The 18,824-nt window shown below is 40.5% G+C and overlaps 2 protein-coding genes across 4 annotated transcripts in view; one reads left to right on the top strand and one right to left on the bottom strand.

The window, feature by feature from the left end:
* LOC123853571 (olfactory receptor 3A10) overlaps positions 1 to 18,824 on the bottom strand; it is a 268,345-nt gene that overhangs the window by 189,001 nt on the left and 60,520 nt on the right. The gene's annotated exons all lie outside the window — the stretch shown is intronic.
* On the top strand, positions 7,824 to 8,753 carry LOC123841098 (olfactory receptor 1A1). Its single transcript, XM_045870779.2, has one exon. It carries the CDS (start codon positions 7,824 to 7,826, stop codon positions 8,751 to 8,753), a length of 930 nt encoding a protein of 309 aa, XP_045726735.1.

The raw sequence follows: 18,824 nt of genomic DNA on the forward strand, positions 1-18,824 counted from the left end.
ACCTGATTTGTGATTCAGTATATGGTCTATTCTGGAGAAAGTTCCATGTGCGCTCGAGAAGAATGAGTATTCTGTTGTTTTAGGGTGGAATGTTCTGTAAATATCTATGAGGTCCATCTGGTCCAATGTATCATTCAAAGTTCTTGTTTCCTTGTTGATTTTCTGCTTAGATGATCTGTCCATTGCTGAGAGTGGGGTATTGAGGTCTCCTACAATTAACGTATTGTTATCAATATGACTCTTTATTTTGGTTAACAGCTGGCTTATATATATGGCTGCTCCCATGTTGGGGGTATAGATATTTACAATTGTTAGATCTTCTTGTTGAATAGACATTTTAAGAATGATATAGTGTCCTTCTGTGTCTCTTATTACTGACTTTAGTTTAAAATCTAATTTGTCTGATATAAGAATTGCTACCCCAGCTTTCTTTTGAGGTCTGCTGGCATGGAAGATGGATCTCTATCCCTTCACTTTCAGTCTGGATGTATCTTTAGGTTCAAAATGAGTCTCTTGTAGACAGCATATGGATGGGTCCTGTCTTTTTATCCAATCTGCAACCCTGTGCCATTTTATGGGAGCGTTTAGGCCATTCACATTGAGAGTGATTATTGAAAGATATGAATTAATTGTCATCATGTTGCCTGTGAAGATGTTGTTTTTATAGATTGTCCCTGTAAATTTCTGTTGTATATCACTCTTGTGGTCTTTCTCCTTTTATAGAACCCCTCTTAATATTTCTTGCAGAGCTGGCTTAGTAGTCACATATTCTTTCAACTTCTGCTGGTTGTGGAAGCTCTGCATCTCTCCATCCATTCTAAATTAAAGCCTTGCCGGATAAAGTATTCTTGGCTGCATGTTCTTCTCATTTAGTACCCTGAATATGTCTTGCCAGGCCTTTCTGGCTTGCCAGGTCTCTGTGGATAGGTCTGACGTTATTCTGATGTTCCTCCCTCTGTACATAAAGAATCTCTTCCCCCTAACTGCCCTTAAGAAGGTTTCCTTGGTTCTAAGATTTGCAAGTTTTACTATTACATGCCGGGGTGTTGGCCTGTTTTCCTTGATCTTAGGAGGGGTCCTCTCTGACTCTAGGACTCGAATGTTTGTTTCATTCCCCAGATTAGGGAAGTTCTCAGCTACAATTTGCTCAAATACATCTTCTAGCCCTTTCTCTCTCTCCACTCCCTCCGGGATTCCAATTATTCTGACATTGGAACACCTCATGGTGTTACTTATTTCTCTGATTCTATTTTCATGGATTCTGAGTTGTTTTTCCCTGGCCTCCCCTTTTCCCTTTTTATCTATTATACTGTCTTCCAGATCGCTTATTCTCTCTTCTGTCTCAGTTACCCTAGCTGTTAGATTATCTAGATTGGATTGGATCTCATTGATAGCATTTTTAAGTTCTGTCAATTCACCTTTTATTTCTGCCCTTAGAGACGCTATGTTGACATTAATTGATTTCTCCATTCTAGCCATTGTCTTCACAATTGCTAGCCTGAATTCCATCTCTGACATCTTGGTTATATCTGCATCCATTTGTAAATCTGCATCATAAGTCATAATCTCTGAGTCTTTTCTGTTTGGGGGGCTCCTCCTCCTAGTCATTCTGTTGATGGGTGTTTGAGGGAATGTATAGAGTCGAAATTATTGACCAGAACCCAAGCAAGATGCACCTGTTTTCTTGGGACCTTAGGGTTGCTGGCCTCTTGTTTTCCCAGCCTGTCTTCTGCGGGAGGGGCCTGCCGCACTGTTACTCAGGAAACCCTGTTTGGGCGGAGTTGCCCTGCGCCCCTGTGGCGGGGAATGGGCTCAGTGGGAATCAGTCTTTGGGGCTTTTGTTCTCTGGCGCCTTTCCCTGGCGCCTTTCCACATCTCTTCCGCGAGTCAGAGCAGAAGAGACCGTTTCCAACCCTCTGCCTCAGAGCAGAGAGACCTCAGTCTGTTCTTCAGTGAGCTCTCCAGGCCACACTGTCTCTGTTTCTGTCCGTGCTGCTATAAACTGCAGCATCCTGGGTTGTGCGCCCCTCCACAGCGCTCCCAGTCCTGCCTCCAGGTCAGGGCACGTCTCTGCCCTTTGTGCTTCTAAAACCGCCAGCCACTCCCAATTCACACACGCGTGACTCCGCCACTTGGGGTTTCCACTCCCGGGGGTTGCAGTTCACCAGCGTGACCCTGGCACACCGGGTTTCCATCTTGGAGGCTGCAGTTCACGTGCGCACGACCATCGCTCCGGTTTCTGTCCGGGCGGCCTGCAGTTCACGTGCGCGCGACCCCTCCGGTCCGGTTTTCCACCCCAGGGGCTGCCCTAAAGTTCTTTCCTGACGCTACCGGTCTGCGAGTCTGTGCCCCGTCCACAGGACGTGAGGCTGTCACTCACCGTTGGTGTAGGATCCCCACATCCAGGCACCCTCCCGCCTCCATTTATCCTCCAATATCTGCCCACAGAATCATGGCTCTCCGCTTCGTACCTCAAAACCAACTGCCTGCGATATTCTGTTTGTAGAGATCCAGATCTTCTTACATCTCAGGCTTGTTTCGTGGGTGCTCAGAGTGGTCTGGTAGATATCCAGCTCAATTCTGGGGGCCAGTTGAAATAGGGTCCCCTACTCCTCCACCATCTTTCCCCCCTCCCTAGAAAAAGACTTTAAAACAATGATCTCAAAAATGATCAAAGAATTTAAGGAAAGTGTGGATAATGTCAAGAAAATGGCATATAAAGCTGGTGCAGCCACTCTAGAAAACAGTATGGAGGTTCCTCAAAAAGTTGAAAATAGAGCTACCATACGACCCAGCAATTGCACTACTGGGTATTTACCCCAAAGATACAAATGTAGGGACCCGAAGGGGTACGTACACCCCAATGTTTATAGCAGCAATGTCCACAATAGCCAAACTGTGGAAAGAGCCAAGATGTCCATTGACAGACGAATGGATAAAGAAGAGGTGGTATATATATACAATGGAATATTATGCAGCCATCAAAGGAATGAGATCTTGCCATTTGCAACGACATGGATGGAACTGGAGGGTGTTATGCTGAGCGAAATAAGTCAATCAGAGAAAGACATGTATCATATGACCTCACTGATATGAGGAACTCTTAATTGCAGGAAACAAACTGAGGGTTGCTGGAGTGGTGGGGGGTGGGAGGGATGGGAGGGCTGGGTGATAGACATTGGGGAGGGTATGTGCTATGGTGAGCGCTGTGAATTGTGCAAGACTGTTGAATCACAGACCTGTACTTCTGAAACAAATAATACATTATATGTTAATAAAAAAAAAAAAGAAGATAGCAGGAAGGGAAAAATGAAGGGGGGAAAATCAGAGGCGGAGACAAACCATGAGAGACTATGGACTCTGAGAAACAGACTGAGGGTTCTAGAGGGGAGGGGCATGGGGGGATGGGTTAGCCTGGTGGTGGGTATTAAAGAGGGCACGTTCTGCATGGAGCATTAGGTGTTATATGCAAACAATGAATCATGGAACATACATCAGAAACTAATGATGTAATGTATGGTGATTAACATAACATAATAATTAAAAAAACTAATGATGTGTTGTATGCTAACATAACATAATTAAATAAATAAATAAATAAATAAATAAATAAATAAATATAGAAACTATCTTTCTTGATCACAATGAGATAAAAATAGTAATCAATCACATAAAGAAAACTGGAAATTTCACAAAATTGTGGAAATTTAAAAGCACACTTTTAAATAACCAATGGATCAAAGAACAAATCACAAGGAAAGTTGCAAAATACTCAGAGACAAATGAAAGTAAAAACACAACATATCAAAACTTATGGGATGCAACAAAATCAGTGCTAAAGGGGAAATTAATAACTAAAGTTGCTTACATTAAAAAATAGGAATGAGCTCACATCAATAACCTAAATTTACAACCTAAGGAACTAGAAAAAGAACACACTAAAACCCAAAGCTAGCAGAAGAAGGGAAATATAAAGATTAGAGCAGAGAAAGATAAATGGAGAATAGAAAAACGATAGAAAAGGTCAATAAAACTTAAAGTTGGTTCTCCAAAAGATCAGCCAAATTGACAAAAAAAAAAAATTAGCTGGATAGACTAAGGAAAAAAGAAAGAAGACTCAATGTACTAAAATCAGAAATGAAAGTAGGGACATTATTTCCATAGAGAAATAAAAAAGGATAATAAAAGAGCATTACAAATAATTATATGCACAATTCCTAGAAACACACCACCTACCAAGACTAAATCATGAAGAAACAATCTGAATAGACCCATAACTAGTAAGGAGATTACATTGGTAATCAAAAATTGCCCAACAAAGAAAATCCCTGGATCTGAGAGCTTCACTGGTGAATTTTAACAAACATTTAAGGAAACCAAATATATGGTTTGCAAGTATTTTGGATATTAACCCCTTACCGAATATCTGGTTTGCAATATATATACATCATTGTTTCATTTTGTTGATTATTTCTTTTGCTCAATTGTACCACAGTCTTTGCAGCACCCAAGAAGACATTCCAATCTGTGCTGAAGCAGAGGACGGGGGCCCATATTCCAACAAAGTGGCTGGAAGAGGTCAGCTCAGAGTTTGGACCCTGGAGACACATTCTCTGGGAAACCCTCTTGCCCATTCTTCCTTCCAGAAAAGAACTCTGGGAAAGATTACTCTTGAGAATCATTGTCTCCTCAGGGCACAGCTGTAGGAGTGTGTAATGAGTCTCAACAATTACTCTGACTATGGCCAGAGTGAAGACCTGAGGGAGTCATGTTTCCAGAGATGTTATAACCTGGTAAATAACTCCTAATTTTCTCTATTCTATGACCACCTTGCTTCCTGAGGAGGAAGCTAGAGTCCTCATCTTCAGGCCCCATCTAGAACAGTCACCCCTTCTGCTCCATGATTAGGAAACTCAGGGCTCTTCTTTCCAAACCATCCCCATCCCAGCTCCTTCACCTCAGGTCCAGAGGATCAGAGACCTGCTCTCCAGGCCTACTCATGGCCCTTTCTGCAGTATGCCTGCCCCCCTGGGAGGAATGTTAACAAGTGCTACAGCAGCTGGCTGTGAACGTCCCATTCGTGGAAGAGGAGGGAAGGCCACAGGACCAAAACCCTTTTTGATAGCATCTGAGCTGACTCCTCAGTAGGAGCTGTGAATGTTGGAGAAATGAGTCTTTATACAGTGACAAATCAAGGATAGATAGCCAGCAACTGTACTACCTGCATTACTTCCTTTGACCCTCACAAAACCTCCAAAAGGTAAGTAGAATTATTTTTGTCATTTTATCAGACAAAAAGTGGTGAATTGAATTGCCTAAAGTCACACAGAGACGTAGTAGCAACATTAGGACTCAAACCTTGGCTCTAGAACCCAAGTTCTCAAGATCATCATCAACTATGGCTGACAACACTTGTTCTGAGTTTTCTTCTTGTTTCTCATACCTAGGTATTCCCATTTCTCTCCTTTAGGTTTAACTACATGCATTTTTTTTTTTTTTAAGTTTTCATTGTTATCTAGAATCCCTATGTGTTTTAATTGGGGGGAATTGTCAACATCAGCTTAATCCTCCATGTTGCCAAAAGCCCCACCTCTGAAACATTACAGACCATATGAACTATTCATAGTCTCTTAGCCCTTTAGCTTTAGTGAACCCTCTGAACCCTTATATATTATGTGTGAAGATAGGGAAAGGCATTTCAAAAGAGAAAACCAAATTCCTTAAGTATAGAGATTTTTTTTAAAGTACATGATATTTGGAGAAAATATAATGAGAACTGCATCCCTGTGCCCAGCATATAATTCACACAGGCACTACAGGAGACATTAAGAATTAGTGGTTGAATTAAATATAGATCGAATTAATTTTTGAGTAGAGTGCCCCTTAGAAAAATTAGTGAATTCTTAGGATATCCTGAACTACAATAACAAATAGATCACAAAACATATAATGGTTTAAACAGAATAAAGTCTATTTCTCTCCTACATAACAGTCCCTGTGGGTACCCTTGGTGATCCATGGCTCCACTGGATATGGAGAACTAGGAACACAGGTTCGTTCTCCCATGTGACTTCACCAACCCATTCAGCCTCCTGGCCATTTCCATCTAGTTGGAGGAAGCCCAGAACTGGAACACTTGGATTACAATGGATCGACCAAAACTCAGTCACATGAACACACCTCAGTGCAAGGGAGCCTGAGAAATGTAATTTAATTGTGTGTCCAGGAAGAAGAGAACAACAGGGATTTGGATGACAGCTAGCAGTCTCTGCCATCATTAGTATGCCTCAGAAAGCAAGTGAATCAAAGAGGAGAGAATCTGTATGCAAGCAGTTATGGGAGCATTACAATATTTCAGGCAGAAAATGATGATGATCTAAGCTGGAGTTCCAAAACCATAAGTAGAAAAGTTGAGTTATGTAAGAATTATTTTAAATGAACAATCAACAAGATCAGATGTAGAAGTGAGGGATACACTGGATGAGTGTGCTTCTGAACCTCCCACATGTGGGGAGCCCAAAATATAAACCTCGATTTAACCCAAGAGATATCGAGTGCACACAATTTTCCACAACAGTCTCTCTGGGGTTATTAAAATAAACAAAGTATGGTTTTCCTTTGCAAATAAGCTTGCAAACTACTTAGGTTGGAGTGCAGGGTATAGTGTTTGGACAGACATGTTAGCAAAATAGCTGCATGTAGAAATATGGGAAAGAGAGGTCAAGCCTAGAGATATAGACCTGAGAGTTTACTAAGCACTAGTTGAAATGACTAAGGAGTTGGATCACTCAACAAAAGAAATAAGAAAGAAAGGGAAGAGAAAAGCTGTGTGATTATCAATATTAGAGAGTTCTCCAAAGAGATATGCCCTATCAAAGGAGGTGGTCAAATTCTTCTTAGAAAAGGGGATATTGGGGCGCCTGGGTGGCTCAGTCGTTAAGTGTCTGCCTTCAGCTCAGGTCATGATCCCAGCGTCCTGGGATCGAGCCCCAAATCAGGCTCCCTGCTCCCCGGGAAGCCTGCTTCTCCCTCTCCCACTCCCCCTGCTTGTGTTCCCTCTCTCGCTATGTCTCTCTGTGTCAAATAAATAAGATCTTAAAAAAAAGAAAGAAAAAAAAGAAAAGGGGATATTTGGGGAGGAAATTCACTAGGCTTGTTTTTGCTAGGACATAAACCCAGTGATCCTGGTGACTTACAATCATCCAGTGTCAGTGTAGACACCTGCTACTTCCTGGGCTCTGGGATCACTATTAGTTTGGTCATTGGAACAATTCCCAAATTTATGGCTTGTCCTTGTAAAAACACATCCTTTGCACTGGCCTATTTTGTCAAAGATTCCAAAAGGCTCCCCTTTCTTTGTCAAGTGTAATAAAATTAGCATGTGACTTGTGGCTTTTCCATTACACCGTGAAGTCCCTGAGAGCAAAGACTATGTCTTACATGTTGAATAAGTGGATTAAACACTGTATTTTGCACATATTTTTTCCATAAGCCTAGCAAAGTATCTAGCACATGCAATATAAAAAGAACTTCTTAATTGATTAAATCCTAGGTGTTTGAGGGATGGTTCTGGGATGGAGGAGGATGGACATCTTTGATTCACAGATTGCTCACTTCTTAGACATGAGTGTCAAGGGCTAATTGTTGATCAGTCCCACTGATCAGCAAGGATAATTGCCCAAAATGTTGGCTATCTCTGGATTCAGTAAATGCTTCATAGAGATTGCTGGTCACTTGAACCAAAGCTGATGGATAAGGAAGATCATTACAGTAACTCCACTAATATTTCTGGATTCCTCTCCCCCTTTCTCAACAAAGGACCCATGAGGGAAGACAACCAGTCCTCTACCCTGGAGTTCATCCTCCTGGGAGTTACTGGTCAGCAGGACCAGGAAGACTTCTTCTTCATTCTCTTCCTATTCATTTACCCCATCACATTGATTGGAAACCTGCTCATCATCTTGGCCATTCGCTCTGACATTCGCCTTCAAAACCCCATGTATTATTTCCTTGCCAATCTCTCCTTTGTTGACATCCTCTTCTCCTCTGTAACCATCCCTAAAATGCTGGCCAACCATCTCTTGCACAGCAAAGTTATCTCCTTTGGAGGATGCCTAACACAGATGTATTTCATGATTGCCTTGGGTAACACAGATAGCTATATTCTGGCTGTGATGGCATATGATCGTGCTGTGGCCATCAGCCGCCCACTTCATTACACAACAATTATGAGGCCACGGACTTGTGCCCTCCTAGTTGTTGGGTCTTGGGTGGTTGGAAATGCTAATGCCCTCCCCCACACTCTGCTCACAGCCAGTCTGTCCTTCTGTGACAACAAGGAAGTAGCCAACTTCTACTGTGACATTACCCCTCTGCTTAAGCTGTCCTGTTCTGACATCCACTTTAATGTGAGTATGATGTACCTAGGGGTTGGGGTCTTCTCCATGCCACTACTATGCATCATCATCTCTTATGTCCATGTCTTTTCCACAATATTACGGGTTCCATCCACCAAGGGTGTGCTCAAGGCCGTCTCTACCTGTGGTTCCCACCTCACAGTTGTTTCTCTGTATTATGGAACAGTCATGGGCATGTATTTCCGCCCTCTAACTAGTTACAGCCTAAAGGATGCAGTGATAACTGTGATGTACATGGCAGTGACCCCAATGTTAAATCCTTTCATTTATAGTCTGAGAAACCGAGACATGAAGGCTGGCCTGGGCATACTATTCAGCAAGAGAATCTCCTCATAACCAATGTGATACTGAAGAATATAGTCACCAACTGGGATGCACTTGGAAATCCAGCCCTAATGTTCATCCTCTCCACAAAGCTGCCTTTGATCTTTTCAGCTACAAAGTCCTCTTCTCTGAAATCTAGAAAGAGTTTATGATATATCTCATTTAATTTATCACTTTGTACAGACTATTGTCCTTTTGGCAGCACAGGAATATTGGGTTCATATCCTAGATAAGCTACTGATAATCAGAATAAAATTGAGACAGTCCAAAGTTCTGCTTCTACATCAACATATTAGGAATATGAATATCTGCCCCACTATTGTCACAGGGTGTGAGGATCACAATAATCCATGATTTAAAGGCTATAAATCACTATTCAAATGTCTGATTTTTTACTATTATGCTAATTACCCCTACTATGCTTACAAGCCTCTGAGGGCAAGAACTGTCTTAAAACATCACTGTACCTCTCACAGTCTTGGTGATATAAAGTATTCCCAATGATTCATGGTGGAAAATGGCATGAACAAATGAAATATCACTCTCTGAACTGTAATTTCATAATGATAGACATAATCAGACTAGACTTTATATACCCACCCAATAAAATCTTTAAAGGAAATGACCTGGGCAGAGATTTTTGTTCTCACTGTATCATTGCTTAGGCTGTTTCTAAAGAGCATAAGATTTTGCCTATAACCTTAACAAAATGATACTCATTAATTGAGTTATTGCATTTTAAAGTAAAAAATATTCTGACTTAATTAATTACATCATGAAATAAAATTACAGTGACAAAAATTGGGGTGCCAAATAAATGCAGAAAAAAAGAGCAGTGTTGAAAATGATGTGACCTTGTTTCTCCAGTATGGCCCAGGGAAGATGAGACTTGGATTCTGGATGATCAACCCTGACATGTAGGTGATATTTCCTAAACAGAGATATTAATCCAGCAGGTCACTAAATACCCACCAAGGAACCCCACAACCTATGATTTGATTCGGTCATGAGGAAATTATAAAACTTTCTCAAAATATTAATAATATATAAGTGATGTAACTAAATATCAGATTTCCAAACAGGGTAACATTAGCAAGAAGTGAATTGAGTGTATCTTAGAACAGTGTGCAAGCTCTTTTATTATCTACTATTTTTAACTGCCAGTAAAAATATAAAATGATTATTTTCTGTAGATAATTCACATTGTCAGCTAGTTGTCCACGTTGGAAGAATTTGGATGTTGGAAGATGATGTTATTCACCATTTAATGCTTTCTGGGTCTCTAAAACACCAAGGGTGAGAACTATCCCAATTATCTTCTTTTCAACTGAAAAGGATTTGATTACAGATGCATATGAATCTGTATGAATGACTGACCAAAATGGAGGAAATGGAGGTATTTCATGTAGGGAATTTTCAAGGTTGGTCAATTAAAATGTTCTATAAATGTATTGCCTGTCTCTCCCCCAGGAGAGTATGAAGATTTGGGATCTGTTTTGTTCACTGTTGTATACTCAGTACTTAGACAGTGCTGACATATAGTAATTACTTAATAAATTTGTATGAATATATGAATATATGAAATGAATATATGAATCCTACAATAGTAAGCGTCTGCCTTCGGCTCAGGTCATGATCCCAGGGTCCTGGGATCAAGCCCCACATCAGGCTCCCTGTTCCATGGGAAGCCTGCTTCTCCCTCTCCCACTCCCCCTGCTTGTGTTCCCTCTCTTGCTGTGTCTCTCTCTGTCAAATAAATAAATAAAATCTTTTAGAAAATAGTATGTTTAAATAACAAATGCAACAATGTTAATTTTGTTGTTATGGATAAGCTCAAGAAGGCCAAATGGTATGAGATGTTTCAAATATTTCCCATAGTGAAATATTAAGTGCCAAAAAGGAGTATATAAACAAAGAAAATGTAGGTTCTTAGGAGAACTCCATACCACATAGCTACTCTATATATCAGTCTCACATTATTCCTCTGTTTAATTTGGACAAGGGAAGTTAAGGTCCTCTACTGTATCCTGCAGTAATCATAAGAATCTACGTGTATGTTTATAATGCAAATAAAAATCACTGCATCTGTATGTTAAGTCATTGTCTCACCCATTTCCTTTGACTCTGTCCTGCAATAATTTAAACACTATAATTTAAATTACTCCACATACCAATATCCAGGGATTGACTAAGTCTGGAAAAGACTGCAGTATATAGCTGGTATGTCAGTTTGGGTCAGTTCAGGCCCATTAAGGAAACACAAATCACATCTGGTATCTTTATACCAAGAAGATTTAATATAGGGAAGTAGAAACACAGGAAACAACAGATGCTGGAGGGAACGCTCTTGCACTTTTGGTGGGAATGCAAACTGGTGCACTCTGGAAAACAGTATGGAGATTCCTCAAAAAGTTAAAAATAGAACTACCCTACTATCCAGCAATTGCACTACTAGGTATTTATCCAAAGGATACAAAAGTACAGATTTGAAGGGGTACATGCACCCCAATGTTTACAGCAGCACTATCACCAATAGCCAAACTATGGAAAGAGTGCAAGTGTCCATTAACTGATGAATGGATAAAGAAGATGTGGTATATACATGCAATGGAATATTACTCAGCCATCAAGAAGAATGGAATCTTGCCATTTACCATGACATGGATGGAAGTAATAGAGGGTATTATGTTAAGTGAAATAAGTCAGTAAAAGAAAGGCAAATATCATATGATTTCACTCATATGTGGAATTCAAGAAACAAAACAGATGAACATGGAGAAGGGAAGGAAAAAATAAGATTTAATAAAGAGGGTGAGGCAAACCATAAGAGACTCTTAACTATAGAGAACAAATCAGGGGCTGCTGCAGGGGAGGTGTGTGGGAGGATAGGCTAACTGGGTGATGGGCATTAAGGAGGGCACTTGTGATGAGCACTGGGTGTTGTATGTAAGTGATAAATCACTAAATTCTACTCCTGAAACCAACACTACACTATATTTTAACTAAGTTGATCTTAGATAAAAACTTGGAAGAAAAAAAATACTTTTTTTAAATAGAGGGAAGTAGATACATACATTTGTCCTGAAAAAGACTATAGGAGAAAGAGATGGATGTGAAGGTCCAGAGATTATTAACTGCAGGAAGAAGACACTTACTTCCCCTAGGTACAAAAGGGAAAGGTTGTGTCACCAGAACCTGAGAGCTCAGAAGAGGGATGACCACATGTCTGATGCTCACATCTCTGAGGGGAGTTGTCAAACAGCTGCCACTGGGGCTTCACCTGCTGAGATGACCCAAACTTTCATTCCTGAGGGGTCTTAGTCCACAATAGTACTGCCTTTATTATTATTATCATTATTATTATTATTATTATATTATTATTATTATTTTGCTGTAATCTCTGTTCATCTCTATTATTGGGCATAGAAACACAAAATTCACCCCAGACATAGTTCTAGACATGGTCCTTCTTGCCCCTCATGTGTGAAGGCAACAACATGTCCTTGGTAGTTGGGTTATCTCTCCAGCCAGTAGAGAAATTCCTTTTTCTGTCCTGGTGATACATGCTACAATTTTACTGAATCTGAGCAACATAATAGTAATATTTAAAAATGTAAATCTCCAAAGATTATTATTGATACCCTTTTATAAGGCTATAAATAGCTAAACCAACAAGAAAATAAACTTTCTGGGAATAGATATATATGCAATAACAATGTATTATAAACAAAAGCAAGGCAAAGATGAGCATAGGATTCAGTATGAGAGGAAATTCAAGAGGGGAGAGTCAGGAGAATGCAACTGGGGATACCATGTAGTTAGATATGAATTATTACTAAAGGCCTAACTTTCAGGTTGCATGGTGGGTCTAGGGGTATTTATGGTATTATGTAGATAGATAGATTGATTGATTGATTGATTTATAGAGAATAAAAGCTCTGCATGAAGCAATAATGAGAGTTTGTGTTGAACTAAAATTGGGTAGACAGAGAGCAGTATGGGAACAGAAGATTGGTGAGACCAGGAGTTTTTGGGGGTTTTTTGTTATGTTAATCACCATACATTACATCATTAGTTTTGATGTAGTGTTCCATAATTCATTGTTTGGGTATAACACCCAGTGCTCCATGCAGAATGTGCCCTCTTTAATACCCATCACCAGGCTAACCCATCCTCCCACCCCCCTCCCCTCTAGAACCCTCAGTTTGTTTTTCAGAGTCCATAGTCTCTGAAATGAGACCAGCAGTTTAATTATACAGCTCAGAGCAATCTAAAGAAATAGTGAAGATATAGAAAGAGGATCTACAGTTGACCCTTGAACAAACATGCGTTTGAACTGCACGGGTCCACTTACACACAAAATTTTTACAGAACAGTACTATAAATGTATTTTCTCTTCCTTATGATTCCCTTAATAAACATTTTATTTTCTCTAGCTTAGTTTATTGTAAGAATACAGTATATAATACAACATACAAAATATGTGTTAATAGACTACTTATGTTATTGGTAAGGCTTCCAATTGACAGTAGGCTATTAGTAGCTAAGCTTTGGGGGAATAAAAAGCTACTTGCAGATTTTTTACTGTGTAGGGGGTTGGTGTCCCTAACCCCCAGTTGTTAGAGGGTCAACTGTAAACACAAAGGTAATGGAAATAGAAACAATAGAATACAGTAATTATTATGAAAGTAGTAAGGAGATATCTTCAAGGGTTTAAGGTTTCACTAAAAAGTCAATGATGCATTTAATGAAAATTGTGAACAAGAAAGTCATTTAAGAAAAACTAATTTCATAAAAAAAAAAGAAAAACTAATTTCATGTTTTTAAGAGTTCTTATGGGACATTTTCATGGAAGTACTCAATTAAATAGTAGAATGAAAGATATGAAATTTTGGAGTAAAATTAACAGCACATGGACCATAGTGGAGTGATAAGTAAAGTTATGGAAATAGATGAAATCATCTAAGAGTGTAAGATTCAAGCCTGGGAGTCTTGTAGAGCAACTAAATTTCAAGAAAGGGAACCATGATGCAGAATGAGGATTCTAGTGGGAGAAGTAAGATACTTGTACAATCTAGAATTGATGTCAAGCTACATATCTGTCTCCTTTATGTAACAGCTAAAGCACATAGCAGTGTATTGTCACAGTAATTTTGAGTTAGGCACTCAACTGAAAAAAATGAGACAATAGCCAACAGAAGAAAAAAATTATAAGTGCTACACAAGAAATTCAAAACATGCAATGCAGGTTTAGAAAAAGTAAATAACTTCATTAAATATCAAATATACATATGTATGCAGTTGTATATATTTATGGTAATACACATACTATTGTGTATTAATTTTCTTTTTTTAAGATTTTATTTATTTATTTATTTGAGGGAAAGAGAGAGTGTGTGTGAGCATGAGCCAGGTGGGGGGAGGGGCAGAAAGAGAGGGAAAAGTGGACTCTCTGCTGAGCAGGGAGCCTGATGTGGGGCTTGATCCCAGGACCCCAGGATCATGACCTGAGCCAAAGGCAGATGCTTAATCTACTCAGACCCCCAGGCATCCCTGAGTCTTTTAATTTTCAAAGTAGCCCTGTGGCATAGAAGAAAATAGCCCTCCTTTACAGATAAGAAAGTCGTATCTCCAAAAGGTGAAGTGACTTATTGAGTATCTTTTAATTAGTAAGATGCAGGTCTAGTAAGATGGGATTTGAGCCCAGTTTCCTCATGAGGAATGCTCTTCCCTCAACTCCACAGCTGACCCACTGAGGAGATATAAAATTCTGAGGGATATCTAAATATGTCAGGCTGTGTGCATTAGCAGGTGCCATGGCTAGAACTTTGACAAGCAGAGAGGACTCTACACCCTTGGTAGAGCATGAGCTATAGTTCAGAGATAGAAACATGAGCTCAGGGTGCCTGGGTGGCTCAGTTGTTAGGCATCTGCCTTCGGCTCACGTCATGATCCCAGGGTCCTGGGATCGAGCCCCACACTGGGTTCCCTGCTCTGCAGGAAGCCTGCTTCTCCCTCTCCCACTCCCTCTGCTTGTGTTCCCTCTCTCACTTTGCCTCTCTGTGTCAAATAAATAAATAAAATCTTAAAAAAAAAAAAAAAAGAAACATGAGCTCATAGAAGTTAGCAAATTTTGAAGCAAACAAGAGAAATGATCCTCCTCTGTTTCTATCCTCACCACCTTCAATCCGTCAATCCAAACTTATCCAGTGCAGACTGAAGGAGATGCTGAAGAATTCCACAAGTAGCATGATAGAGTTCAAAAAAAAAAAAAGTCCAAAATAGTGTCACTTAGAGATCCCAAATTGATGCTTAATGTATAATCTAATTGCAGTTTCCACTTCCCCCAGAAATGTAGTCTTAATTGGTCAGTCATAAATTTTTTAATCTGCCCCAATGAGACTGCCACATGGGCCTTCACCATCTCCCAAAGAAATATGAGGTCATCTGCATGATAAGACCACTTGCTTTCCCCCCTAGCAAACAACCCCTCCTAGAGCAATCCTTTGTTGTTGTTGTTGTTAATAACTTTCTTGCCCCTCCTTCTATGAAAACCTTCCATTTTGTACAGCTCCTTGGAGTGCCTCTCTATTTGCTAGATGGGGAGCTGCCTGATTCATGAATTGTTTAATAAAGGCAATTATATCTTCAAATTTACTTGGTTGAATTTTGCTATTTAACACTTGTAACATAAATAACAGCTGTCATATTCCATTCCTCCTCTAGTTTTCCAGGAAGTCATGGGAAAATTTAAAATATGTGGCATTGGGCCATGAGTTTAGGCAAAAATCAAAGCAGAAAAAGTACTCCTTCTCTAAAATTACACCTTCTCTATTTCTGAAGAAAGGGATAATATGAGAACCATGTGTCCTCTGAGGACAATTGCTCACTGTCTAGAGTTAATGAGAAGCACTGGGGCTGTAATCTCTGATGGTTGCCACAAGCCTTGAAAGATCTCCATGTGTTGCTGATGAATAAAATGCTAGGATCCTACTCAGACCACAGTGTGTCATGACAGTTCCTTAACGCCTTAGTGTCTCCCAGGCCAGCTTACAACAGGGACACAACACTGGATTCTCCAATCCTTTTGGGTTTTGGGTACTTCACAGAATTAATTATCTTTAATTTAATGGATCTTGAGATTGGTCCAGCTTACAGCTAAGAATAGCAGAACCTTATTTCCAAGGATGCTGATGAAATTACTAGAACACATTTCTCATGGGTCCTATGAATAAGTAAAAGGGGCAGACATTAGCAGCAAGTTATGAAACAAATAGAAAAGGGATGTTATGTGGTGGTTATTAGGCTCCATGTGGTGTTCTTTGAATGCTGCATCCCAGGAAGACATATGTTGGCATGGTCATAATCAACCTTGAAATCTTGTCCCTATTTCTCAGAATGGACAAAAATTGGGGGGGCGGAGCAAGATGGCGGAGGAGTAGGAGACCTGGATTTCGTCTCCTCTCAGGAATTCAGCTGGATAGGGATCAAACCATTCTGAACACCTACAAAGCCAACAGGAGATCAAAGAAAAGAAGAGCAACAACTTTCTGAACAGAAAAGCGACCACTTTCTGGAAGGTAGGACGTGCGGAGAAGTGAATCCGAGGCGATATTCGGGAGGATAGACGGCGGGGGAGGGGCCTCCGTCGGCCGCTTCTGGCAAGTGATAGAGCCGCGGAGCACAAAATCGGAACTTTTAAAAGTCTGCTCCGCCGAGGGACGTCACTCTGGTGGCTAAGCGGGGGGTGCAACCCTCCGGGACAGTGTGGTCTCAAGACCCTCGGGGTCACAGAAGGACCGGGGGTGCCTGAGGGCGGCAGAGCTCCCAGGTATCGGAGCAGGGAAGCCGGCTGCAGAGGCGGAGCCCAGGCGCGGGCTCTCAGCTCGGGGTGGCCATAGACCGTGATCCGCGGCACAGTCGGGCCCCTGCTCCTCCAGCAGGGACCCAACAAGCGGCAGATCCGGGGAGACTCACCTTCCTCCCCCGGGAGGAGCCGCGCGGGAGGGCACCGCAGGGATCTGCTGGGTTTGGAGACTCCACCCGGGGTCGGGTGCCAGAGATAGAAACGCGCGGTCACAGGCCGGTTGAGCATGGAGTGCAGCCGGAGACCGGGGAGACGGGAGTGACTGACGGCTTTTCTCTGGGGGCTCACTGAGGAGCAGGCCCGAGTTCTCGGCTCCTCCGGGGCAGAGATTGGGAGGCCGCCATTTTCACGCTCCGCCTCCAAAGCTGTACGGAAAGCTCGCAGGGAACAAAAGCCCCGGAGAGCAAACCTGAGCAGATGACTTAGCCGGGAGGGGGCAAGGGCGGGGCAAGTCCGCCTCCGGCAGAGACATTTGGAAACCACGGCAACAGGCCCCTCCCCAGAAGATCAGCGAGAACAGCCAGCCAAGACCAAGTTTACCGATCAATGAGAACGGCAGAACTCCAGCGCTAGGGGAATACTGCACATAGAATTCACGGCTTTTTTACCATGATTCCTTAGTCTTTTAAAGTTAATTTTTTTTTAACTGTCTTTTTGTCTTTTTATTTCTTTTTGAATTTTTCTTTTTCCCTTTTTCAAACAACATCTTATCAATCCCTTTTTTTAAAAAAAAAAACATTTTTATTTTTCATTTTTAGAGTCATATTCTATCCCTTCATAGTAGTTACCCATATTTTTGGCTTATATATATAAGTTGTTCTCTCTTTAAAATTTTGAGATAGTTTCTTCTAACAGATTAAAATATACCCTAAATCTCTAGTATATGGTGTTTTCTATTCCCCTGCCTGATCACATCCTCTCCCTTTTTTTTTCTTTTTCTTTTTTCTTTTTTTAAATCTTCTTCTTTCTTTTTCAAACAACTTCTTATCAATTCCTTTTATAAAATTTTTTATAATTTCCATTTTTACAGTCATTTTCTATCCCTTCATCATATCAACCCTTATTTTTGTACATATATCTTTTTCTTTCTTTAAAATTTTGGGAGACACTTTCTTCTAAAAGACCAAAACACACCCCAAATCTAGTGTGTGGCACTGATCTATATACCATATAGATCATATTTGATCACATTCTGGTTTTTCTTTTGTTGTTGTTGTTTTGTTTTGTTTGTTTTTGTTTTTATCTTTATCTTTTTCTTTTTTTTTCTTTTTCTTTTTTCTCTCTTTCCCCTTCTTATCCCACTGCTTCAGGTCTTTTCTGATTTGTTTAGAGTATATTTTCTGGGGACGTGGTTACTCTGCTAGCATTTTGTTCTCTCATTAATCTATTCTCCTCTGCACAAAATGACGAGACGGAAAAAATCACCTCAACAAAAAGAACAAGAGGCAGTACCGACTGCCAGGGACCTACTCAATACGGACATTAGTACGATGTCAGATCTAGAGTGCAGAATCATCACTTTAAAGATACTAGCTGGGCTTGAAAAAAATATGGAAGTTATTAGAGAAACTCTTTCTGGAGAAGTAAAAGAGCTAAAATCCAACCAAGTAGAAATCAAAAAGGCTATTAATGAGGTGCAATCAAAATTGGGGGCGCTAACTGCTAGAATAAATGAGGCAGAAGAGAGAATCAGTAATATAGAAGATGAAATGCTGGAAAATAAAGAAGCTGAGAAAAAGAGAGATAAACAACTACTGGATCATGAGGGCAGAATTCGAGAGATAAGCGATACCATAAGACGAAACAACATTAGAATAATTGGGATCCCAGAAGAAGAAGAAAGAGAGAGAGGGGCAGAAGGTATAATGGAGCAAATTATAGCAGAGAACTTCCCTAATTTGGGGAAAGAAACAGGCATGAAAATCCAGGAAGCACAGAGAACCCCTCTCAAAATCAATAAAAATAGGTCAACTCCCCGACATCTAATAGTAAAACTTACGAGTCTCAGAGACAAAGAGAAAATCCTGAAAGCAGCTCGGGAGAAGAGATATGTAACCTACAATGGTAGAAACATTAGATTGGCAACAGACCTATCCACAGAGACCTGGCAGGCCAGAAAGGACTGGCAGGATATATTCAGAGCACTAAATGAGAAAAATATGCAGCCAAGAATACTATATCCAGCTAGGCTGTCATTGAAAATTGAAGGAGAGATA

The sequence above is a fragment of the Mirounga angustirostris genome, unplaced genomic scaffold (assembly GCF_029215605.1).
Source record: "Mirounga angustirostris isolate CCGP_5_RB_7025 unplaced genomic scaffold, mMirAng1.0.hap1 SCAF_17, whole genome shotgun sequence".
In the NCBI taxonomy this organism is placed as follows: Eukaryota; Metazoa; Chordata; class Mammalia; order Carnivora; family Phocidae; genus Mirounga; species Mirounga angustirostris.

What these genes read in the sequence shown, in the direction of transcription:
- LOC123841098 (XM_045870779.2), top strand. Translation starts at nt 7,824, where the DNA reads ATGAGGGAAGACAACCAGTCCTCTACCCTGGAGTTCATCCTCCTGGGA.